Below are 26,695 nucleotides of genomic sequence, written 5' to 3' on the forward strand. Positions count from 1 at the left end.
TTTCCCATCGTGGCCACCCCCACGCCGTCGGGAAAACCGCGGGTGTGAGTGTGCTGCCGTTGAAGTGGATTATCCTGCCGATGGAGAATCCCACCCCATGTATTTACATGCTATCTATTTACAAAAGTTAAATAAGATCAAGACATAGCTGGAGATGACCTTTGAGATTCTCGTCTTCTCTCACTGAGCGTCATCACTATGACGTAGCTCCTTATTCACATGCTCAGTAGTTATCATTAGAGTTACCCTTTTACTCTACATCTCCCCTGACTCCTTATCACCGCAGTATTACACATATTCTCCTTTATCCCCATAATATACACATGTTCTCCTTTATCCCCATACTATTATACACATATATCCTCCTTTATCCCAATACTATTATACACATATATCCTCCTTTATCCCCATACTATTATGCACATATTCTCCTTTAACCCCATACTATTACACACATATTCTCCTTTATCCCCGTACTATTACACACATATTCTCCTTTATCCCCGTACTATTACACACATATTCTCCTTTATCCCCATACTATTACACACATATTCTCCTTTAACCCCATACTATTACACACATATTCTCCTTTATCCCCGTACTATTACACACATATTCTCCTTTATCCCCGTACTATTATACACATATTCTCCTTTATCCCCATACTATTATACACATATTCTCCTTTATCCCCATACTATTATACACATATTCTCCTTTATCCCTGTCCTATTATACACATGTTCTCCTTTATCCCCATACTATTATACACATATTCTCCTTTATCCCCATACTATTATACACATATTCTCCTTTATCCCTATACTATTATACACATGTTCTCCTTCATCCCCATACTATTATACACATTTTCGCCTTTATCCCCAAACTATTGTACACATATTCTCCTTTATCCCCATATTATTATACACATGTTCGCCTTTATCCCCATATTATTATACACATGTTCTCCTTTATCCCCATACTATTATACACATGTTCTCCTTTATCCCCATACTATTATACACATATTCTCCTTTATCCCCATACTATTATACACATGTTCTCCTTCATCCCCATACTATTATACACATATTCTCCTTTATCCCCATACTATTATACACATGTTCTCCTTCATCCCCATACTATTATACACATATTCTCCTTTATCCCCATACTATTATACACATATTCTCCTTTATCCCCATACTATTACACACATATTCTCCTTTATCCCCATACTATTATACACATATTCTCCTTTATCCCCATACTATTATACACATGTTCTCCTTCATCCCCATACTATTACACACATATTCTCCTTTATCCCCATACTATTATGCACATGTTCGTCTTTATCCCCATACTATTATACACATATTCTCCTTTATCCCCATACTATTATATACATGTTCGCCTTAATCCCTATACTATTATACACATGTTCTCCTTTATCCCCATACTATTATACACATATTCTCCTTTATCCCCATACTATTATACACATATTCTCCTTTATCCCCATACTATTACACACATGTTCTCCTTTATCCCCATACTATTATACACATGTTCTCCTTTATCCCCATACTATTATACACATGTTCTCCTTTATCCCCATACTATTATACACATGTTCTCCTTTATCCCCTTACTATACACATGTTCACCTTTCTCCCCATACTATTACACACATATTCTCCTTTATCCCCATACTATTATACTGTACACATGTTCGCCTTTATACCCATACTATTATACACATGTTCTCCTTTATCCCCATACTATTATACACATGTTCTTCTTTATCCCCATACTATTATACACATATTCTCCTTTATCCCCATACTATTATACACATGTTCTCCTTTATCCCCATACTATTATACACATGTTCTCCTTTATCCCCATACTATTATACACATGTTCTCCTTTATCCCCATACTATTATACACATATTCTCCTTTATCCCCATACTATTATACACATATTCTCCTTTATCCCCATACTATTATACACATGTTCTCCTTTATCCCCATACTATTATACACATGTTCTTCTTTATCCCCATACTATTATACACATGTTCTCCTTTATCCCCATACTATTATACACATGTTCTCCTTTATCCCCATACTATTATACACATGTTCTTCTTTATCCCCATACTATTATACACATATTCTCCTTTATCCCCATACTATTATACACATATTCTCCTTTATCCCCATACTATTAGAACATGGAAGAGTACAGCACAGAACAGGCCCTTCGGCCCTCGATGTTGTGCCGAGCCATGATCACCCTACTCAAACCCACGTATCCACCCTATACCCGTAACCCAACAACCCCCCACCCATTAACCTTACTTTTTAGGACACTACGGGCAATTTAGCATGGCCAATCCACCTAACCCGTACATCTTTGGACTGTGGGAGGAAACCGGAGCACCCGGAGGAAACCGACACACACACGGGGAGGATGTGCAGACTCCACACAGACAGTGACCCAGCCGGGAACCGAACCTGGGACCCTGGAGCTGTGAAGCATTTATGCTAACCACCATGCTACCGTGCTGCCGTCTTTATCCCCATACTATTATACACATATTCTCATTTATCCCCATACTATTATACACATATTCTCCTTTATCCCCATACTATTATACACATATTCTCCTTTATCCCCATACTATTATACACATGTTCTCCTTCATCCCCATACTATTATACACATTTTCGCCTTTATCCCCAAACTATTGTACACATATTCTCCTTTATCCCCATATTATTATACACATGTTCGCCTTTATCCCCATATTATTATACACATGTTCTCCTTTATCCCCATACTATTATACACATGTTCTCCTTTATCCCCATACTATTATACACATATTCTCCTTTATCCCCATACTATTATACACATGTTCTCCTTTATCCCCATACTATTATACACATGTTCTTCTTTATCCCCATACTATTACACACATATTCTCCTTTATCCCCATAATATTATACACATGTTCTCCTTTATCCCCATACTATTATACACATGTTCTCCTTTATCCCCATACTATTATACACATATTCTCCTTTATCCCCATACTATTATACACATGTTCTCCTTCATCCCCATACTATTATACACATTTTCGCCTTTATCCCCAAACTATTGTACACATATTCTCCTTTATCCCCATATTATTATACACATGTTCGCCTTTATCCCCATATTATTATACACATGTTCTCCTTTATCCCCATACTATTATACACATGTTCTCCTTTATCCCCATACTATTATACACATATTCTCCTTTATCCCCATACTATTATACACATGTTCTCCTTCATCCCCATACTATTATACACATATTCTCCTTTATCCCCATACTATTATACACATGTTCTCCTTCATCCCCATACTATTACACACATATTCTCCTTTATCCCCATACTATTATACACATATTCTCCTTTATCCCCATACTATTATACACATGTTCTCCTTCATCCCCATACTATTATACACATATTCTCCTTTATCCCCATACTATTATACACATGTTCTCCTTCATCCCCATACTATTACACACATATTCTCCTTTATCCCCATACTATTATGCACATGTTCGTCTTTATCCCCATACTATTATACACATATTCTCCTTTATCCCCATACTATTATATACATGTTCGCCTTAATCCCTATACTATTATACACATGTTCTCCTTTATCCCCATACTATTATACACATATTCTCCTTTATCCCCATACTATTATACACATATTCTCCTTTATCGCCATACTATTACACACATGTTCTCCTTTATCCCCATACTATTATACACATGTTCTCCTTTATCCCCATACTATTATACACATGTTCTCCTTTATCCCCATACTATTATACACATGTTCTCCTTTATCCCCTTACTATACACATGTTCACCTTTCTCCCCATACTATTACACACATATTCTCCTTTATCCCCATACTATTATACTGTACACATGTTCGCCTTTATACCCATACTATTATACACATGTTCTCCTTTATCCCCATACTATTATACACATGTTCTTCTTTATCCCCATACTATTATACACATATTCTCCTTTATCCCCATACTATTATACACATGTTCTCCTTTATCCCCATACTATTATACACATGTTCTCCTTTATCCCCATACTATTATACACATGTTCTCCTTTATCCCCATACTATTATACACATATTCTCCTTTATCCCCATACTATTATACACATATTCTCCTTTATCCCCATACTATTATACACATGTTCTCCTTTATCCCCATACTATTATACACATGTTCTTCTTTATCCCCATACTATTATACACATGTTCTCCTTTATCCCCATACTATTATACACATGTTCTCCTTTATCCCCATACTATTATACACATGTTCTTCTTTATCCCCATACTATTATACACATATTCTCCTTTATCCCCATACTATTATACACATATTCTCCTTTATCCCCATACTATTAGAACATGGAAGAGTACAGCACAGAACAGGCCCTTCGGCCCTCGATGTTGTGCCGAGCCATGATCACCCTACTCAAACCCACGTATCCACCCTATACCCGTAACCCAACAACCCCCCACCCATTAACCTTACTTTTTAGGACACTACGGGCAATTTAGCATGGCCAATCCACCTAACCCGTACATCTTTGGACTGTGGGAGGAAACCGGAGCACCCGGAGGAAACCGACACACACACGGGGAGGATGTGCAGACTCCACACAGACAGTGACCCAGCCGGGAACCGAACCTGGGACCCTGGAGCTGTGAAGCATTTATGCTAACCACCATGCTACCGTGCTGCCGTCTTTATCCCCATACTATTATACACATATTCTCATTTATCCCCATACTATTATACACATATTCTCCTTTATCCCCATACTATTATACACATATTCTCCTTTATCCCCATACTATTATACACATGTTCTCCTTCATCCCCATACTATTATACACATTTTCGCCTTTATCCCCAAACTATTGTACACATATTCTCCTTTATCCCCATATTATTATACACATGTTCGCCTTTATCCCCATATTATTATACACATGTTCTCCTTTATCCCCATACTATTATACACATGTTCTCCTTTATCCCCATACTATTATACACATATTCTCCTTTATCCCCATACTATTATACACATGTTCTCCTTTATCCCCATACTATTATACACATGTTCTTCTTTATCCCCATACTATTACACACATATTCTCCTTTATCCCCATAATATTATACACATGTTCTCCTTTATCTCCATACTATTATACACATGTTCTCCTTTATCCCCATACTATTATACACATATTCTCCTTTATCCCCATACTATTATACACATGTTCTCCTTCATCCCCATACTATTATACACATTTTCGCCTTTATCCCCAAACTATTGTACACATATTCTCCTTTATCCCCATATTATTATACACATGTTCGCCTTTATCCCCATATTATTATACACATGTTCTCCTTTATCCCCATACTATTATACACATGTTCTCCTTTATCCCCATACTATTATACACATATTCTCCTTTATCCCCATACTATTTGTTTTTCTAATTTCACCTATATGTTTTAGAATTCCCCTTATACCAACGACCTTAAGGGCCAATATTCTAAAACGGCGAACAGGGAACTCCCTCCCTGACTCCAGTACAGGCCTCTGTGAGTGCTATTCGGGTCAAACTCTCCTTTCAAGTTATCCCCCGGTATAACTCATACCTTCACTGAAGAATTTTACTTACTTACCCCTTAATAGCATTGATGTCCCGGGTCCTGCGTTCTTAAGGAAGTGAAGTAAGCTAATAACCACTTTTTCAGGTTAAATTATTTTATTATTAACATACTCTTTTTTATCTCATTAAATTAAAAACATTATTTACTTTTTGATGTTGTCTGGTTGGTTGGTGAGGCCTTCAGACTCTCTCTCTCTCTCTTTCACTTTCAAGTCTCCTGGTCATCTCTCCTGGTGCAGTTTTCTCTTTTTCTCCTCTTCTTCCTTCATTGGCTGCTGGGCCGCTTCTCTCCTGGGCCTTCCCGTTCCTGGGCTGGGCCGCTCCGCTCCTGCTGCTGCTCCTGCTGTCCTTCTTCCTTCTTCGGGTGCCGCTGGTGTTCTGCTGCTGGTGTCTTTTTTCTTGCTTCTTGCCTCGTGGGGAGAAAAGGGGAGGAGTCTGAAGCCCGCGCTGGTTTCTTTCTCCCAGCTGTTCTGGAAGCCCGCGCTGGCTGATCTCTGGCGCGAGATCGGGACCTCCGATAAGGATCGGACTTCGGGTCTTAAAGGGGCAGTCCATCGCAATTTTCCAACAACACAAAGAGATTTTTAAAAACTTTTTTCTTCTGCCTTTCTCCTGCTGCAGGTTGTAATAACCATTTTGATAGACTGAAATTGCTGCCCACAGTTTCTGTGCCCTTCAGCTGCCACCAACCTCTTGTGGGATCTTTCCCTGCACTCTCCCCGATCAGATGTTGGCAGACCTCTATGTTTCAAATGACACATTCTGTATTTTCCAGAACACCCCGTCTTGACATTTGAAACATTCCTATAATTTGGTTTATTGTCCCCCCATCCAATTGTACTAACCTACATCCCTGATCATTGCCATTTGTATGCATATCACAGACCAGTGTCAATACGAGCCTTGTTTTCCGTTCCAGTCCAACTTGTTTTCCATTTCTGATTGGAATGTGGTAATTGTGATATCTTGTACCCCCCACTGATCCCCTTGTCTTATTAATTTAAAATGTTCAATTGATCCTGCTTGTATTCCTAACTTCCCCATTAATGTCTAATATTGTCGTGAATCATGTAAGTCTGCCAACCCCTGGTTTACATGAGAGAACATCTTTCTGACAACGTGTATATTTTTCATTTCAGCATTTACAAAACCGCATTGAACCGTCTCTTTTTTTTCTTTCTTCCCAAACAAATTCTCCCTATTGTTCTATACATAGTAAAATTTTTATCTTATCTTAACACCTTATTCATTACCTAACCAATAGACTGTGTGTTACACTTTACATATTTTCAACTGTTAACAATTTAATATCAATATAGAAACATCGCTTCTTGGCTTTTGGAACAATAATTATTACATACTAAACTAACCCTCTATTAAAACATTCACAGTTTAGAAATGCGGATCAAGTTATTTAACGACACACATACCCCCCTTATCATATATATACAACAGTCCCTATCAATTTACATAAAAATAAAAAAAAATTTCTTATCAACGATTATAGCTCTTCAATGCAATATTGTTTTGTTGCATTGGTAACAATTTTCCCGCCGTAGTATCAAGCTACTAAAATTCTTAACCTATTATCATTTATCATATTGGGGTTCCTCATCAGTCGCTGCTATCTGCTGCCGAGACCTTAATGATTCCACTGCGTAGTACATACCCCATGGAGACCACAGATCATCCATCAACTAATGTCCAGTTAGAGATGTCTGACCGGGGGTTTCACTGTCCAGTTATAATTTGATATTCTAATTTGTTTCTAACCCGGGTTCTGTCATTTAATTCCCTCAAATTTGTAGCCAATTATATCATTAGTTTCCCCCCAATCCTGTCGAACAGATTCTTCTCTGGAGTGTAGTTCTCTTCCTTCTTGCGAACTGGTTTGTTATTGGAGTGTAGTTCTCTTCCTTCTTGCGACCTGGTTTGTTATTAATTTTTTCCACCTGAAAAAGCAAATGAACAGATCAAGGGTGGAGAGGGCCCTATTCTTTAATTCGGATTATCCCAGAAGTGCCCTCTCCAGGACTTCCGGATTCCTTTTGCCATCATTTCTTTTTGAACTGGTTTATATTCCATATCCTTGATGTAGTCAAGCCTCCTTCTGTCATTGCACCCCTGAGTGAGATTCGAAGAATCTCAAACTCCTCTGATGCTCACTGGGTCGTGTGTTTCAAGCGTGACACAATTTCTTTTGCTCCAGACACCATGCTTCTCTAATTCAATTGTATGTGTACCCAGAATCTGAACAATCTTGTCTTTACATTTTACAGTCTCACGAATGATTTTCCCCGCAGTCTTAGTTGGTAACTTCACCCAAACTTCGTCTCCTACTTGATAATTCCCAGATTCACTTGGGTCTCCTTGTCCCTGGGGGACAGAGGTTCCAAGATTGCTATTAAGATCAAATACTATTCTTTCAATGTCTTTATCCCAGCCTTTATTATTCTGATTCTTTATGATCCAATCCTTTACTTTTCTTACAGACCTCTCAGCCATTCCATTACTCTCAGGTGCATATTTCACGGCCCAATTGATTTTTATTCCTCTGTCAGCACAAAAGTTAATAACAGTATTGTTTCTAAAGTGTGGCGCGTTGTCCATTCGGATCGATTCTGGTCTACCTCTGGAGGTCATCATTTCTGCCAATACCCTTTTGGTTGTGGCTCCATTTGCTTTGCTGGTTGCTCTAAGGTCAATTTCTCCCGTGCAGCTATCAGCTTTGACTAAAAAATACAAATTACCTTTGCTGCTTCTGGGAAAAAGTGGTCCTGCATAATCTAATGACCATTCCTGCATCGGTTTCTCAGTTTTTATGCTCCCATATGTTTTATTTCCTCTCTGTCCTCCACAGGCCATACATCTCTCACATTTTCTCCTTACTGCAGTTAAATGTTGTCTCCAATAGGCTATTTTAAGTCCCAACTTCTTCAACTCCCTTGCGACTACAACATGACCCCCATGTCCTGTGGCTTCATGTACTTGCTTAATTATCATTTGATGGTCGGCTGCTGAGTTCCCAAGAGTCCCCAAGATTATTGTCCTAAGTCTGGCTAATTCATCCACTTCCTGATTCCCCTTACACAGTTCCCCAATTCCTTTTGTGTGTGCTTTTTGATGAATTGTCTGGATCTCCATATCGGCTAAAATTTTATCTATCTCTTCCCACTGTTCTTTCTGTTCCAGTAGTTTATTTCTACCGTTAGTCCAACCGTTTAGTTTCCAAAACTCCAAATCTTTCTCCAATCCTTGCTGCACGAAAAAGCTATCGGTTACAACGGTAACTTCCTGCAGCTTTCGCTGGTGACACTCCTTTAACCCTTGCAATACTCCCTCTACCTCAGCTGTCTGAGCTGATCCAATGATTACTCCCTGTTCCTCCACTACTATGTTTCCTGAATTTTTAAAAATGAATGCCCATCTGGCTTGTTCTTCGTCCTTCTTGACCTTACTACCATCAGTATATAATACCCAAGCATTCACCAACTCCGTTTTACTAACTGGCTCATCAAGTTTCTGTCCCTTTTGAATGTTATGAACAAACATTAAGTCAGGGTTTAGAAGAATGGTTTCCCATCTTTCCCATCGAGCTGTATTCGCGCCTTGCTGGCAAATCTGTCTCTTGGTTAGCTCCTTTAACTCCAAAAACTCAGTTGTGACATAAATTTTCTTACCACCCGACAAGTTTTCTATCTCTGCTATTCTCTTTGTTATAGCTGCTAGACATTTCTCGATGTTTGAAAACTTTTGTTCAGCTCTCGACCAGTTTCCTGTCAGATGTTTGATAGGTGTCTGATTGCTAAGATTAGCAAGTACCATACCATATCCATTTTTATATATGTCTAATTTAATGCTTAAGTCATCCTCTTCTTGTCTCCCAACTAATGACCCCGATATCGCAATTGCTGTTTTTAACTGATCTAACCCTCTCTGGGCCTCGCTGGTCCAAATAAAATCCCCTTTCAAGGTTTGATAAATGGCTTTAGCATAGAGACTGAAGTCCTTCACTACTGGCCTTAGATATCCCAACATTCCCATTATTTTTTGAACCCCTTTTTTCGAAACCGGCGCAGTAATTTCAGCTATCTTCTTCCTCATTTCAATACTGGCCTCTCTACCTTCCTTCGATACTGAATAACCCAAATAGTTGACTTTGCTTCTCCCAATTTGACATTTCTTTAGCCCTATTTTAAAGCCTGCTTCACTAAGTGTCTTAATGATCCTGGCCACTCTTTCCACATGTTTGTCCTGATCGTCATCTCCAATTAATATATCATTGATATATACTAAAGCCAAATCATCTTTAATCAGCTCCCTGATTATTGCCTGAAAGTGATTTGGAGAATTAACATATCCCTGTGGAAGTCTACAATATACATAATGCTTAGTTCCAAAGGTGAATGCTGTTTTCTCCCTGCTGTCTGGGTCTAATGGAACACTCCAGAATCCATTCGCCAAATCTATACTAGTTAAGTAAGTTTTTCCCGCGACTTGCTCTAAGGTAGCTTGTGGATTTATTAAATATCTCTTGTCCTTCTTTGTGACTTTATTTAAAGCTTTGTAATTTGTTACCATTCTAAATGTACCATCTGGTTTTCTTACTACCTGAAGTGGACTATTTGTTGAGGCATATGTGACCCCTTGAATAATCCCCTGCTGCTCCAATTCCTTGATTATTATCTCCAGCTCGCTCTTAGCTCCTCTAGGCAAAGGATACTGTTTTTGAGGTCTGTGTTGTCCCCCGTGAATTGTGTGTTGAAATTGCTGGCTAAGCAAACCTGTGTCATTCTTACCTATCGCTAGGTTTGCTCCCATCAGTACTTCTTCCATCTTCTTCCAAGCTTCGTCATTTAAAATACTTTTCTCTTTCTGTTTCCTTATTTCCTCCATGTTATCAATTGGTTTTAATATCCTTATTTTTCCAGTATCTATTTTTATTAAATCTTTCCCTGCCATCAGATTATCAGTTCCTGATATTGCCAGTAATTCTCCCAATCTAACTTCTGGTCTAATATCCTTATTCCCTAATGCTCCTTCTACTATGTATTTCTTTCCTGTCGGATTTCCAGCTTCTTCCCTTATCATTGATATCTCAGCCCCTGTGTCCACTATACATCTTTCCCCCTTGTATACTACTACTAATTCTCCTTTGTCTGTTTCTGTTGTTAGATTTTGTATAGCCTGTTTAAGGGGAGAAGCCGAATCCTGTCCATATATACCGGGGCCTCCTCTGCCTCCTCCTCGGAATCCCCCTCGCGAGCGTCCCGGATACCCTTCTGGTGGTTGATATCTACCTTGCTCAATCCTCCCCTGACCAGCTGCTCTTCTTCTCCTATCCTCAATGAATCTGTCTCTTTCCTCCCGACTGAGGGCTAGGAATTGTCCCCTTGGTAAATAATCTAGATTTTGTGGTGGAGGTGGCCCTTGTGACCGCAAATTATACCCATGTTGTGGCATTGCTGGTTGTGCTGGATTTTGTTCCGATTTGTCAGGTATCTGTCGGTTTGGTGGTCTAATCTGAGCATTTTGTGTTGAAACATTATTTTGGGCAGCTGCTCTTTTTTGTTCCCCTTTTGTGTGTTTATCCTTAAATGCTTTGCCTGCCAAATCAAATTTAACCAGTTCTCTTCCTATTTCTCTTCTAGAGGTCGTTAACAGTATTATTGAGAGGCTTTTTCCTCCTGGAATCTTGGGTCCTAATTCCCTCAGGAATCTGACTACATCGACCCCCTCTTCCTTATTAACCTCATATATTCGGTCGATATATGGTGTGAGGTGTTCCCCTGCATATGCTGCCTCTGTCATCTCTTTCATTAAATTAGCTCTCTCATTTCCCAAATCTAACTCACTTATTAAATCTGAGACTTCGCCTGTAACTATTTCTCCCACTGTATGTAAATCAATCAATTTGGTGGATTCTCCTGATGCCCCCATTTTCTTCGCTAACTGTTTTAACCTCTGTGAATACTCAATTCTACTCTCCCCATGTTTCTTTGGGCCTGCTGTCTTCATTACGGCTGCTACTATTTTATACGGTACCATGCCTCCCTGTCCTTCCTCTGGACCTGGTGTAAATGACTGAACTATTTTCTCACTTCTGGGGCATGGTGTTCTCAAAGGGGCACCTCTATCTGGGTCCCTATATTCGGAGAAATGTATCCGTCGTCGTACCGGTTCTTCCTCAAAATAGGGGGTACTATGTTGTGCAAACTCTTCCACCGATTCTATATATTCTTCAAACCTTGCACTTGGTACCTGGCTATCTCGTGGAGCATAACTTGCCCTATCCATTGGAGTAGGAGCAGTTTTTTGGGGTCTTGGACGATTCTGTATCCTTTCCTGTGGTCTTAGTGCTGCTATTATCTGGCCTTGTGTTTCTGTGCTGTTCCTTACCCTACTCATGGCTCTTCCGAAACTGTCATACCCTTTGCTCATTTGCCAAATTTTAGCTTTGGTGGTAACGTTTGGTAATTCTAGTAATTTCGTAGAATCAATTTGTTGACTTCCGCCTAATATTTCTCCTATTTTAAGTCCCCTAGCTGTAACCTCTCTTTCCCATCCTTCCTGATCTCTATGGTGTACCATTTCTGCTTCTGGATTATAAATATAATACGGTACATCCTTATTTACTGGTTGATAAGTGGAAGGTTGTGGGTGTTTCCAGTGATCGCTATAATCCCCTATTTCTAATGGTTTAGAATTTTTTCTATTCCCTATTCCTCTCTTTGGTTTGACTATTTCCTCATTCTCGGATGAGGATGATAATTCTTCCTGTCCCATCACAGGAGGCGCCATAATCCCAACTATGCCTTGTTCCTCTTCACTTTCTTGTGGTTCAACGAAATGATCGATAAACGCTTCTTTCTTATGTGTGGCAGATTGCTGAGGCCAATTTTCTTCCTGAAACAGACTTGGCTCTGGGTATGGAAAATTGTATCCCGTTGGGAAATTTTCACAGGGGTCCGAATTCTCTCGGCTATCTGATTCTGGGCCTGATTCCTCGTCACTTTCCATTTCTAATGGTTCATTTTTCTGCAGTTGTTTTATATATTTGCCTACCACTTCAGAGTTACTTTTGGGTTTACTAGGGATCTGTATTATTTCTGTCCTGTTTACTCCGTCAATGATTTTAATCAGTTTGGAACACACTTTGCCCACTTGAGCAGCTGCATGCTTCTGTCTGTGTCCAAATACGATTAGTGATTCAGCTCGCTTTTCAAATGCAAACTGACAAAGTGCTTTAAGGACCCTGACTGAATCTGTATATTGCAGGGCTTTTGGCACTCTAACAAAGAGGGAGATATCTCCGTCTGGATACATATCGCTTGTCCAGGATTTCTTTTGCTCTTTTAATTTCTTCCATTCCCTTTTCATTTCTACATTTCTCTTGACCCTATCCCAGGGCATGAGAATTACCCTAATTGCCATTTTCGGATTTTTAGTTCTGTTCCTGGTTGTCCCTTTCAGGTGCACTCTGAAATTAAGGATAAGTACCCTTTCTGGGCCCTATCCAAGGCTGACCAAGGCACTATCTTCCTGCTTTAGTTAAGGGTCGATTGATTATTGGTTTCTGAATATAAGCGTCCCTATTTTCCAGAAAATGTCCGCACAATCTGCCTTACTCTGAGGATGATTTATTCTTTAGCCCCTTTTACCAGTAATGGATGCAAGATTTTAGTGCTATCACCAAAATGTCTTGCAGACTTTTTCTCAGGGTCAGTATCTTCTAGTCTACTGATTTTCACACCCAACCTGAGCTTCAGTCCCCTCGATCCACAGAATATCCTTACAAAAGCCAATCACACCTGACTTTCCAAACTAAACTCGGCAGGTAAAGTTTGACTCACACATAGACTAGAAACTTCTAATATTCTAGCCTTTTTGCCGGTTAGAAACTTCTAATATTCCACCCGTTTCTTGGGAACTAGAAACTTCTAATATTCTAGCCCCTACTCTGCTTAACTAGAAACTTCTAATATTCTAGCCTCGCTTTACCTAGAAACTTCTAATATTCTAGGCTTTTCTTGGGAACTAGAAACTTCTAATATTCTAGCCCCTACTCTGCTTAACTAGAAACTTCTAATATTCTAGCCTCGCTTTACCTAGAAACTTCTAATATTCTAGGCCTCCACGCTGGGCGCCATGTTTTTCTAATTTCACCTATATGTTTTAGAATTCCCCTTATACCAACGACCTTAAGGGCCAATATTCTAAAACGGCGAACAGGGAACTCCCTCCCTGACTCCAGTACAGGCCTCTGTGAGTGCTATTCGGGTCAAACTCTCCTTTCAAGTTATCCCCCGGTATAACTCATACCTTCACTGAAGAATTTTACTTACTTACCCCTTAATAGCATTGATGTCCCGGGTCCTGCGTTCTTAAGGAAGTGAAGTAAGCTAATAACCACTTTTTCAGGTTAAATTATTTTATTATTAACATACTCTTTTTTATCTCATTAAATTAAAAACATTATTTACTTTTTGATGTTGTCTGGTTGGTTGGTGAGGCCTTCAGACTCTCTCTCTCTCTCTTTCACTTTCAAGTCTCCTGGTCATCTCTCCTGGTGCAGTTTTCTCTTTTTCTCCTCTTCTTCCTTCATTGGCTGCTGGGCCGCTTCTCTCCTGGGCCTTCCCGTTCCTGGGCTGGGCCGCTCCGCTCCTGCTGCTGCTCCTGCTGTCCTTCTTCCTTCTTCGGGTGCCGCTGGTGTTCTGCTGCTGGTGTCTTTTTTCTTGCTTCTTGCCTCGTGGGGAGAAAAGGGGAGGAGTCTGAAGCCCGCGCTGGTTTCTTTCTCCCAGCTGTTCTTGAAGCCCGCGCTGGCTGATCTCTGGCGCGAGATCGGGACCTCCGATAAGGATCGGACTTCGGGTCTTAAAGGGGCAGTCCATCGCAATTTTCCAACAACACAAAGAGATTTTTAAAAACTTTTTTCTTCTGCCTTTCTCCTGCTGCAGGTTGTAATAACCATTTTGATAGACTGAAATTGCTGCCCACAGTTTCTGTGCCCTTCAGCTGCTACCAACCTCTTGTGGGATCTTTCCCTGCACTCTCCCCGATCAGATGTTGGCAGACCTCTATGTTTCAAATGACACATTCTGTATTTTCCAGAACATATTATACACATGTTCTCCTTTATCCCCATACCATTATACACATATTCTCCTTTATCCCCATACTATTATACACATATTCTCCTTTATCCCCATACTATTAGAACATGGAAGAGTACAGCACAGAACAGGCCCTTCGGCCCTCGATGTTGTGCCGAGCCATGATCACCCTACTCAAACCCACGTATCCACCCTATACCCGTAACCCAACAACCCCCCACCCATTAACCTTACTTTTTAGGACACTACGGGCAATTTAGCATGGCCAATCCACCTAACCCGTACATCTTTGGACTGTGGGAGGAAACCGGAGCACCCGGAGGAAACCGACACACACACGGGGAGGATGTGCAGACTCCACACAGACAGTGACCCAGCCGGGAACCGAACCTGGGACCCTGGAGCTGTGAAGCATTTATGCTAACCACCATGCTACCGTGCTGCCGTCTTTATCCCCATACTATTATACACATATTCTCCTTTATCCCCATACTATTATACACATATTCTCCTTTATCCCCATACTATTATACACATATTCTCCTTTATCCCCATTCTATTATACACATGTTCTCCTTCATCCCCATACTATTATACACATTTTCGCCTTTATCCCCAAACTATTGTACACATATTCTCCTTTATCCCCATATTATTATACACATGTTCGCCTTTATCCCCATATTATTATACACATATTCTCCTTTATCCCCATACTATTATACACATGTTCTCCTTTATCCCCATACTATTATACACATGTTCTTCTTTATCCCCATACTATTACACACATATTCTCCTTTATCCCCATAATATTATACACATGTTCTCCTTTATCCCCATACTATTATACACATGTTCTCCTTTATCCCCATACTATTATACACATATTCTCCTTTATCCCCATACTATTATACACATGTTCTCCTTCATCCCCATACTATTATACACATATTCTCCTTTATCCCCATACTATTATACACATATTCTCCTTTATCCCCATACTATTATACACATATTCTCCTTTATCCCCATACTATTATACACATGTTCTCCTTTATCCCCATGCTATTATACACATGTTCTCCTTTATCCCCATACTATTATACACATGTTCTTCTTTATCCCCATACTATTATACACATGTTCTCCTTTATCCCCATAATATTATACACATGTTCTCCTTTATCCCCATACTATTATACACATGTTCTCCTTTATCCCCATACTATTATACACATATTCTCCTTTATCCCCATACTATTATACACATATTCTCCTTTATCCCCATACTATTATACACATATTCTCCTTTATCCCCATACTATTATACACATGTTCTCCTTTATCCCCATACTATTATACACATGTTCTTCTTTATCCCCATACTATTATACACATGTTCTCCTTTATCCCCATACTATTATACACATGTTCTCCTTTATCCCCATACTATTATACACCTGTTCTCCTTTATCCCCATACTATTATACACATATTCTCCTTTATCCCCATACTATTATACACATATTCTCCTTTATCCCCATACTATTAGAACATGGAAGAGTACAGCACAGAACAGGCCCTTCGGCCCTCGATGTTGTGCCGAGCCAAGATCACCCTACTCAAACCCACGTATCCACCCTATACCCGTAACCCAACAACCCCCCACCCCTTAACCTTACTTTTTAGGACACTACGGGCAATTTAGCATTGCCAATCCACCTAACCCGTACATCTTTGGACTGTTGGTGGAAACCGGAGCACCCGGAGGAAACCGACACACACACGGGGAGGATGTGCAGACTCCACACAGACAGTGACCCAGCCGGGAACCGAACCTGGGACCCTGGAGCTGTGAAGCATTTATGCTAACCACCATGCTACCGTGCTGCCGTCTTTATCCCCATACTATTATACACATATTCTCCTTTATCCCCATACTATTATACACATATTCTCCTTTATCCCCATACTATTATACACATATTCTCCTTTATCCCCATACTATTATACACATGTTCTCCTTCATCCCCATACTATTATACACATTTTCGCCTTTATCCCCAAACTATTGTACACATATTCTCCTTTATCCCCATATTATTATACACATGTTCGCCTTTATCCCCATATTATTATACACATGTTCTCCTTTATCCCCATACTATTATACACATGTTCTCCTTTATCCCCATACTATTATACACATATTCTCCTTTATCCCCATACTATTATACACATGTTCTCCTTTATCCCCATACTATTATACACATGTTCTTCTTTATCCCCATACTATTACACACATATTCTCCTTTATCCCCATAATATTATACACATGTTCTCCTTTATCCCCATACTATTATACACATGTTCTCCTTTATCCCCATACTATTATACACATATTCTCCTTTATCCCCATACTATTATACACATGTTCTCCTTTATCCCCCATACTATATACACATTTTCGCCTTTATCCCCAAACTATTGTACACATATTCTCCTTTATCCCCATATTATTATACACATGTTCGCCTTTATCCCCATATTATTATACACATGTTCTCCTTTATCCCCATACTATTATACACATGTTCTCCTTTATCCCCATACTATTATACACATATTCTCCTTTATCCCCATACTATTATACACATGTTCTCCTTTATCCCCATACTATTATACACATGTTCTTCTTTATCCCCATACTATTACACACATATTCTCCTTTATCCCCATAATATTATACACATGTTCTCCTTTATCCCCATACTATTATACACATGTTCTCCTTTATCCCCATACTATTATACACATGTTCTTCTTTATCCCCATGCTATTATACACATATTCTCTTTTATCACCATACTATTATACACATATTCTCCTTTATCCCCATACTATTAGAACATGGAACACTACAGCACAGAACAGGCCCTTCGGCCCTCGATGTTGTGCCGAGCCAAGATCACCCTACTCAAACCCACGTATCCACCCTATACCCGTAACCCAACAACCCCCCACCCCTTAACCTTACTTTTTAGGACACTACGGGCAATTTAGCATGGCCAATCCACCTAACCCGTACATCTTTGGACTGTGGGAGGAAACCGGAGCACCCGGAGGAAACCGACACACACACCGGGAGGATGTGCAGACTCCACACAGACAGTGACCCAGCCGGGTACCGAACCTGGGACCCTGGAGCTGTGAAGCATTTATGCTAACCACCATGCTACCGTGCTGCCGTCTTTATCCCCATACTATTATACACATTTTCGCCTTTATCCCCAAACTATTGTACACATATTCTCCTTTATCCCCATATTATTATACACATGTTCGCCTTTATCCCCATACTATTATACACATGTTCTCCTTTATCCCCATACTATTATACACATATTCTCCTTTATCCCCATACTATTATACACATGTTCTCCTTTATCCCCATACTATTATACACATGTTCGTCTTTATCCCCATACTATTATACCCATGTTCTCCTTTATCCCCATACTATTATACACATATTCTCCTTTATCCCCATACTATTATACACATATTCTCCTTTAGCCCCATACTATTATACACATGTTCTCCTTTATCCCCATACTATTATACACATGTTCTTCTTTATCCCCATACTATTATACACATATTCTCCTTTATCCCCATACTATTAGAACATGGAACAGTACAGCACAGAACAGGCCCTTCGGCCCTCGATGTTGTGCCGAGCCATGATCACCCTACTCAAACCCACGTATCCACCCTATACCCGTAACCCAACAACCCCCCACCCATTAACCTTACTTTTTAGGACACTACGGGCAATTTAGCATGGCCAATCCACCTAACTCGCACATCTTTGGACTGTGGGAGGAAACCGGAGCACCCGGAGGAAACCGACACACACACGGGGAGGATGTGCAGACTCCACACAGACAGTGACCCAGCCGGGAACCGAACCTGGGACCCTGGAGCTGTGAAGCATTTATGCTAACCCCAATGCTACCGTGCTGTCGTCTTTATCCCCATACTATTATACACATATTCTCCTTTATCCCCATACTTTTATACACATATTCTCCTTTATCCCCATACTATTATACACATATTCTCCTTTATCCCCATACTATTATACACATGTTCTCCTTCATCCCCATACTATTATACACATTTTAGCCTTTATCCCCAAACTATTATATAAATGTTTTCCTTTATGCCCATACTATTACACACATATTCTCCTTTATCCCCATACTATTATACACATGTTCGCCTTTATCCCCATACTATTATACACATGTTCTCCTTTATCCCCATACTATTATACACATGTTCGTCTTTATCCCCATACTATTATACACATATTCTCCTTTATCCCCATACTATTACACACATATTCTCCTTTATCCCCATACTATTATACACATATTCTCCTTTATCCCCATACTATTATACACATATTCTCCTTTATCCCCATACTATTATACGCATATATTCGCCTTTATCCCCAAACTATTAAACACATGTTCTCCTTTATCCCCATACTATTATACACATATTCTCCTTTATCCCCATACTATTATACACATATTCTCCTTTATCCCCATACTATTATACACATGTTTGTCTTTATCCCCATATTATTATACACATATTCTCCTTCATCCCCATACTATTATACACATGTTCGCCTTTATCCCCATACTATTATACACATATTCTCCTTCATCCCCATACTATTATACACATTTTAGCCTTTATCCCCAAACTATTATATAAATGTTTTCCTTTATGCCCATACTATTACACACATATTCTCCTTTATCCCCATACTATTATACACATGTTCGCCTTTATCCCCATACTATTATACACATGTTCTCCTTTATCCCCATACTATTATACACATGTTCGTCTTTATCCCCATACTATTATACACATATTCTCCTTTATCCCGATACTATACACATATTCTCCTTTATCCCCATACTATTACACACATATTCTCCTTTATCCCCAGACTATTGCACACATATTCTCCTTTATCCCCATACTATTACACACATATTCTCCTTTATCCCCATACTATTATACACATATTCTCCTTGATCCCCATACTATTATACACATGTTCGCCTTTATCCCCATACTATTATACACATATTCTCCTTTATCCCCATACTATTACACACATATTCTCCTTTATCCCCCATACTATTACACACATATTCTCCTTTATCCCCATACTATTACACACATATTCTCCTTTATCCCCATAGTATTATACACATATTCTCCTTGATCCCCATACTATTACACACATGTTCTCCTTCATCCCCATCTGCCGCTCACAGTCTCTTACCCTGGTGGTATCAATCTCCGACTGCATTCTCAGTTCTCTTTGAGGACGTATGCTCTTCAAAATCATCTCCATTGAAGGCCCTGGCATCCTCAGACAGAGATTTCTGCTTCTGGTCCACAATATAACGTTGATGAATAGAGAATTTCTTTTTTTTCTCTTTTTCTTCTTTCCTATCTTTTTGATACTTTGTGAAAATCTTGGACTCTTGGCTGCTCTTGCGTGAAAGGAGGAAGCCCATTCAGCTCCTGTGAAGGTTTGTATAGCTGTAGAGGGTCTGCAGATGTCTATCGCTACAAGGAATACAGCATTATGTAATGGCTTGTCCATGAACAATTCCGACGGATGAAGAGAAGGATAAAGAATATTCCAGAAAAAAACATGGGCGAGATTCACTGTTTGAGACTAAGAGAGACCAAGTGTTGACGCTGGGACTGAATTGCGGTTCGTGTTCCTGTTGGGGGCACTATTTGTGGAACAATTCAGGACATGCTAATGGGTCAGCACTATGCCCACATGAATCTAGAGCAATTCTCATTCCCACCGGCATGGGATTTGTTGGGGCCAGAATTGGCGCTGGAGAGATTGACAAGCTGGAGCTGTTTATAAGCACTCCAGAAGGTATATGCTTTCATTCTAGCCAAGAAGATGGTGTGCTTGGTCTAGATTGAAGGTTATATATTTTGCAACCTGGGCAAATTGGCATCCATCACAGGTCCCTGGTCAGCCCCAGGAAAGATCCAGCAGCATAAAAATTCAGAGCCACCGTCACGTTGACGATCACCAGGAGCTGGTGTCCTCCTCCAAACCCCCACGGTGCCAGGTGCGCTGTCATCTGGCACAGATGGTGCACAATTTACTGGCCAAGATTTTGGCTGTGTACCGGATGTAATTGTGGAGGACCAAACCGGGTTTGTAAAGGGGAGGCAGTTGGTAGCCGACCTAAGAAGGCTGCTCAACGTGATTATGATGCCCCCGGAGAATAGGGAGGTAGAGATAGTGGTAGCCATGGATGCTGATAAGGCTTTTGACCGGGTCGAGTGTGATTATCTGTGGGAGGCACTAGGATGGTTTGGATTCGGGGCGGGGCTCATCGACTGGGTTAGGCTATTATATCAGGCCCCAGAGGCGAGTGAAAGGACGAACAGGACTACTTTAGACTGCACCGTGGGACATGACAAGGCTGCCCTCTCACTCCTCTGCTGTTTGCGCTGGCCATAGAGCTGCTGGCAATTGCACTAAGAGCTTCTAGGGGCTGGAAAGTGCTGGTCCGGGGAGGGGGAATGGAACATAGAGTTTTGTTATACGCAGATGATCTGATGTTATATATACCAAACCCAATGGTGGGGATGGACGGTATTATGAAAATCCTGAGGGAATTTGGCCGGTTCTCAGGATATAAATTGAACATGGCTTAGAGCGAGTTGTTTGTAATTCGGGCGAGGGGGCAGGAGAGTAGGCTGAAGGGGTTGCCGTTCAGGCTGGTGGGGGAGAGTTTCTGATATTTGGCGATTCAGGTGGCACGGGACTGGGGCAGGTTGCATTAGTTCAACCTGTCCCGACTGATGGAACGAGTGAGGGAGAAGGTCCGGAGGTGGGATGCGCTCCCGCTGTCATTGGCGGGGAAGGTGCAGAATGTTAAGATGACGATTCTCCCGCGGTTCCTGTTTGGTTTTCAGTGTCTCTCCATCTTTATCCCGCGGTCCTTCTTTAAGAGGTTGAATAAAATTATTCTGGGATTTGTATGGGCAGGAAAGTCCCCGTGGGTGAAGAGGGTGATGCTTGAAAGGAGCAGAGGAGAAGGGGGGCTGGCATTGCCGAACTTCAGCAACTATTACTGGGCGGCCAACATAGCGATGATAAGGAAATGGATGGTGGGTGCAGGGTCGGTTTGGGAGCGGATGGAGGCTGCTTCGTGCAGGGGCACTAGCTTAGCAGCCCTGGTCACGGCACCTCTGCCGCTTCCGCCGGCATGGTACTCCACCAGCCCGATAGTGGTGGCGGCTCTTCAGATCTGGGGCCAGTGGAGGAGGCATGTAGGGGAGGTAAGAGCATCGGTGTGGACCCCAATCTGCGGCAACCACCGACTTGCCCCGGGGAACATGGACGGGGGGTATTGACTGTGGAGGAGGGCGGAGATTGTGAGGATGGGGATCTGTTCCTGGAAGGGAGCTTTCCGAGCTTCTGGAGGAGAAGTTTGGGCTGGCGAGAGGGAACGACTTTAGATACTTACAGGTGCGGGATTTTGTACGCAGACTGGTGCCGTCCTTCCCACGTCTCCCGCTGAAGGGGAGGCAGGACAGTGTAGTTTCTAGGGGAGAGGTGGGAGAGGGTAGAGTCTTAGACGTCTACAAGGAACTAATGGGAGCTGAGGATACGCAGACCGAGGACCTGAAGCTTAAGTGGGAAGAGGAGCTTGGGGGGGGAGGAGATGGAGGACGGTATCTGGGCAGAAGCCTTGAGCAGAGTGAACACGACCGCAACATGCGCCAGGCTCAACCTGATCCAGTTTAAGGTCGTGCATCGGGCCCACATGACGGTGGCCCGGATGAGCAGATTCTTCGGGCTGGAGGACAAGTGTGCTAGAGGCGCCGGAGAGCCGGCTAACCATGTCCACATGTTCTGGTCGTGCCCTAAACTCAGGGGGTATTGGCAGGGATTCGCAGATGTCATGTCCCGGGTATTGAAAACTGGGGTGGTAATGAGCCCGGAGGTGGCAATCTTTGGGGTTTAGGAGGATGCGGGAGTCCAGGAAGAGAGAGAGGCTGACGTTCTGGCCTTTGCTTCCCTGGTAGCCTGGCGATGAATACTATTAGCATGGAGGAACTCAAAGCCCCCGACAGCTGAGGTATGGCTATCGGACATGGCGAGCTTTCTTGGCCTGGAGAAAGTCAAGTTCGCCTTGAGAGGTTCGCTATTAGGGTTCGCCCGAAGGTGGCAGCCATTTATTGACTTCTTCGCAGAGGAGTAAGCGTCAGCAGGGGGGGGGGGGGGGCTAGGGTAGAGTAGAGTAGAGTAGGGGAATATTGAGGCAGGTCCGTGCGTGAACAGAGCCGTGGTTTGCACTATGTTTAATTTGTGTCTTGACTTCTTTTTTTTTGTACTGTACAATGTCACTTTTTCTATATGCCTAAAATACTTCAATAAAATTGTTTGTGAAAAAAAAACAGATGGTGCACGGTCTCCTGGTTAGCTGGAGTCTTTAGTGGCGCACGCGGTCCAGCAGATCCTCGAAGATCAGGCGCCATAAACATGGCCTGATGCGATGCCATAAACATGGTATAAACATGGCCTGATGCAATGCCATAAACATGGTATAAACATGGCCTGATGCGATGCCATAAACATGGTATAAACATGGCCTGATGCGATGCCATAAACATGGTATAAACATGGCCTGATGCGATGCCATAAACATGGTATAAACATGGCCTGATGCGACGCCATAAACATGGTATAAACATGGCCTGATGCGATGCCATAAACATGGTATAAACATGGCCTGACACGATGCCTCCTTCGCATCTCCTTCCCGGCCTGTTGGATGGCTGTCTATCCAGCCTAACCTGCTGGCCCCTGCTTTTCTGGGGCAGGCTCCTCTTGTGTAGGGTCCTCCCCGAGGAGGCCCTGTGCCTCCAGCCTCTATGCATACTCAATGGCAGCTGCTGCCAGGTTGTACTCTGAAATTTATTCTCTGCAGGGAGAGAAAGAGCAGACATGATAACAAGATGGGTATTCCCAAAAGAGCAAATTAAGACTGCCATATTGCAGGAGTTGGTCACCTTCATACTTGGTGCACCTGAATCCTATTGCATCTAACCTCACCTTGATGGGAAATGAAAGATCTGCAACGTCCTCCTGTGGTCATAGGGATGGAGTTTCTATGAAGACTAATTCACAGCATTTTGAATTAATATTAGTTTCTCGAATGGAGGTTCCTTTAACAGATTCCTCCTTCTGCCTAAATACAGATATCCTTGAATGGCAGATCGCTTTAAAATGGCCCAAGTTGCCACACCCATGACACTGTGTGATTCAGGTGGGGCATTCCATCGTTTCCGTAGTTACTCTCTGTCATTTCATGAGTGGTGGCTGCTGGACTGAGTGACCAGAACATTGACAGAAGCAGAGCCCAGGAAGATTCTCATACCTTCAGGGAAGTGAAGAAAGTGTGCGAGAGGAAAAGAAAGGAAAAGCAAGGAAAAGAAAACAGAGTTGACAGCCCAAATCCTATAGACTGACTCTCCTATTTTATTCCTCTGCCTTACTGACATATTATTTGAACTGAAGAGAAAAGGACATGAGAGGCAGTAATGATCAGGCAGCAAGTTTCATGCCAGAATTTAGGATTCTGTTGACTGCATAATATTGCTTATTTTTCACACATATATTATCCCTGCATATTCTATTAGATGCTAATTATTTCAATGTAATGCAAAAGATATATTTCAAAGATATTAAAAATACACTTTGCTATAATTTGAAAGATCTGTTATGTCACAGATTATGTGTTTCTATTTTATTACAGTCTGGATGCTGCCAGTATTGGATTTATCATAATTATTGACAGAAGGCGAGACAAATGGAGTTCAGTCAAAGCGTCTTTAATGCGCATAGCAGTGAGTAGAATTACACTTATTTTATTTATATTTATTCTGAAATGTGTGGATCCGTCTCATGTGCCGCTTTCTAGAAATAAGATGTCTTCTGTAAAGCAATTACCGGTATCTAAAACTGAAAATGGTTTATTTTATTGTGAGAAATTCAAAGCTAAAATACTTCATGTATACTACAGTGTGGTGTAAGGTATCTAAATAGTATAATTCAGTTAATCAACTAGCGTTGCTGCAAAAGAAATGTGTTATCAAAGCTTTTCATCTTGCACTCATCAGATAGCTTGCAGGAAATCACCAACAGTAATGGTGGAACAATAATTTATACTGCATGAGAAGAGAGTGCTGATTGGTTGGCATGTGAACTCTGATTGGTGAAAGCATTGTCATGGAGAATGCAGCATGGAACAGTTCAAATTCCAGCTGGGCAGGTTGACTTTGATTGGTCAAGGCATTGCCCTGGGAAATTCTCACGTTCTGTGTTACCAAACAAATATTAATCAACTAGCTTATACAACAAGTAAGATGGGAATGGTGAGGTATGACACAAACATTTGGACTTAATTTCTTTTTCTAAGATTCACGTTGTGGCGTAACTGGTATCAAGAGCACACAATTTCTGTTAAATAATTAAAGTGTGTATAAAATGCTAATTATCCATCCTGTCAACTGAATCAATATTGACTTTAGAGAATAAAGCGAAGAAGAAATAGAATGGCAATATTAATGAACATTTTAGTAAAGCTCAATTTTTAAATTCACGCTATTATTCATTAATAATTAATCTTTACTTCTAAATCAATGTACTGATTGTGATAATATAATTATAACGTACAAAATTCACAAACTTGAAACAATGTAAAATGTGAAATCTATTGTTTTTTCATGTGAATAGATCTGCTATTCTTGCTTATTTTTCTGACAGGTAAGAATATGTCATTGCATATTGTGGTAAATTCCTGCAGCTAATATACAATTCCTGCGGCTGAAATGCTGATCTATTTTAAATACCAACCAATACGCCAGCGGTGAATTTTATTTTGGATATTAATGCTTATCAATGGAGTTTTGTTTAAAGAGTACAGTATTTTGGGAACTTTTTTTGGAAAATTGTTAATCGTGCAGAAGGCACAAATCCATGGTCAGGATTTCACAGCCCTTCCCGACCGGCGGGATATTACAGTCCTGGTCTGCTGAATCTGTTGGGGGTGGGGGTGGTATCATAAGATATAGGATTGGGCCATTTGTACCATCGTGTCTGTACTTCAATTGTGGCTGATGTGTTTCTCGAGCCCATTCTCCTGCCTTCTCATAACTCTTGATTGGCATGGATGGGACATAAAATCCTGGTCCTTAAATGGACTTCAACATGTCATGATTTCACTGGCCTCTGACTGGGCCAGCAGCTCACTGAGGCCGACTGCTGCATTTAATGGGAACGTGAGCCTGGTAGCAGCCTCCTAATTGTTCACTGCTGGTAAAATTGGGGTCCCGGCTCTGGCATTTTGTATGCGGCAACTTGGGACCCACATTTCGTCCCAGCTTCGAGACTCATTGTGGGCCGATAAAATCCCAGCCTAAGAATACTGCTGTGGTCCTGGAAATATTAGTTATGTAAGGATTATACTCCGTGTAAGCTTTTAACTCATGAATCCTTCCTGTAAAGGAAAGTAAAAATAAACAAAGATGTATATTTTTGTATGTAAATCCTTTATCAATTATATTCTGAATGGGAACCAAACTTACAAAGAAAAAGAATCAGTGTTTCAGTCCCAGTATTA

At 41.0% G+C, this 26,695-nt stretch overlaps 1 protein-coding gene across 11 annotated transcripts in view; it reads left to right on the plus strand.

Moving 5' to 3' along the window:
- The window catches only part of mcf2l2 (MCF.2 cell line derived transforming sequence-like 2), a 465,252-nt gene that overhangs the window by 193,100 nt on the left and 245,457 nt on the right, over window positions 1–26,695 (plus strand). For all 11 annotated transcript variants that reach the window (XM_038816480.1, XM_038816477.1, XM_038816487.1 and 8 more), the window contains one exon: window positions 24,830–24,920. In XM_038816480.1, the coding sequence (XP_038672408.1) occupies window positions 24,830–24,920 (91 nt within the window). The remainder of the gene's footprint in view (window positions 1–24,829; window positions 24,921–26,695) is intronic.

This window comes from Scyliorhinus canicula, chromosome 13 (genome assembly GCF_902713615.1).
Source record: "Scyliorhinus canicula chromosome 13, sScyCan1.1, whole genome shotgun sequence".
NCBI classification, from domain to species: domain Eukaryota; kingdom Metazoa; phylum Chordata; class Chondrichthyes; order Carcharhiniformes; family Scyliorhinidae; genus Scyliorhinus; species Scyliorhinus canicula.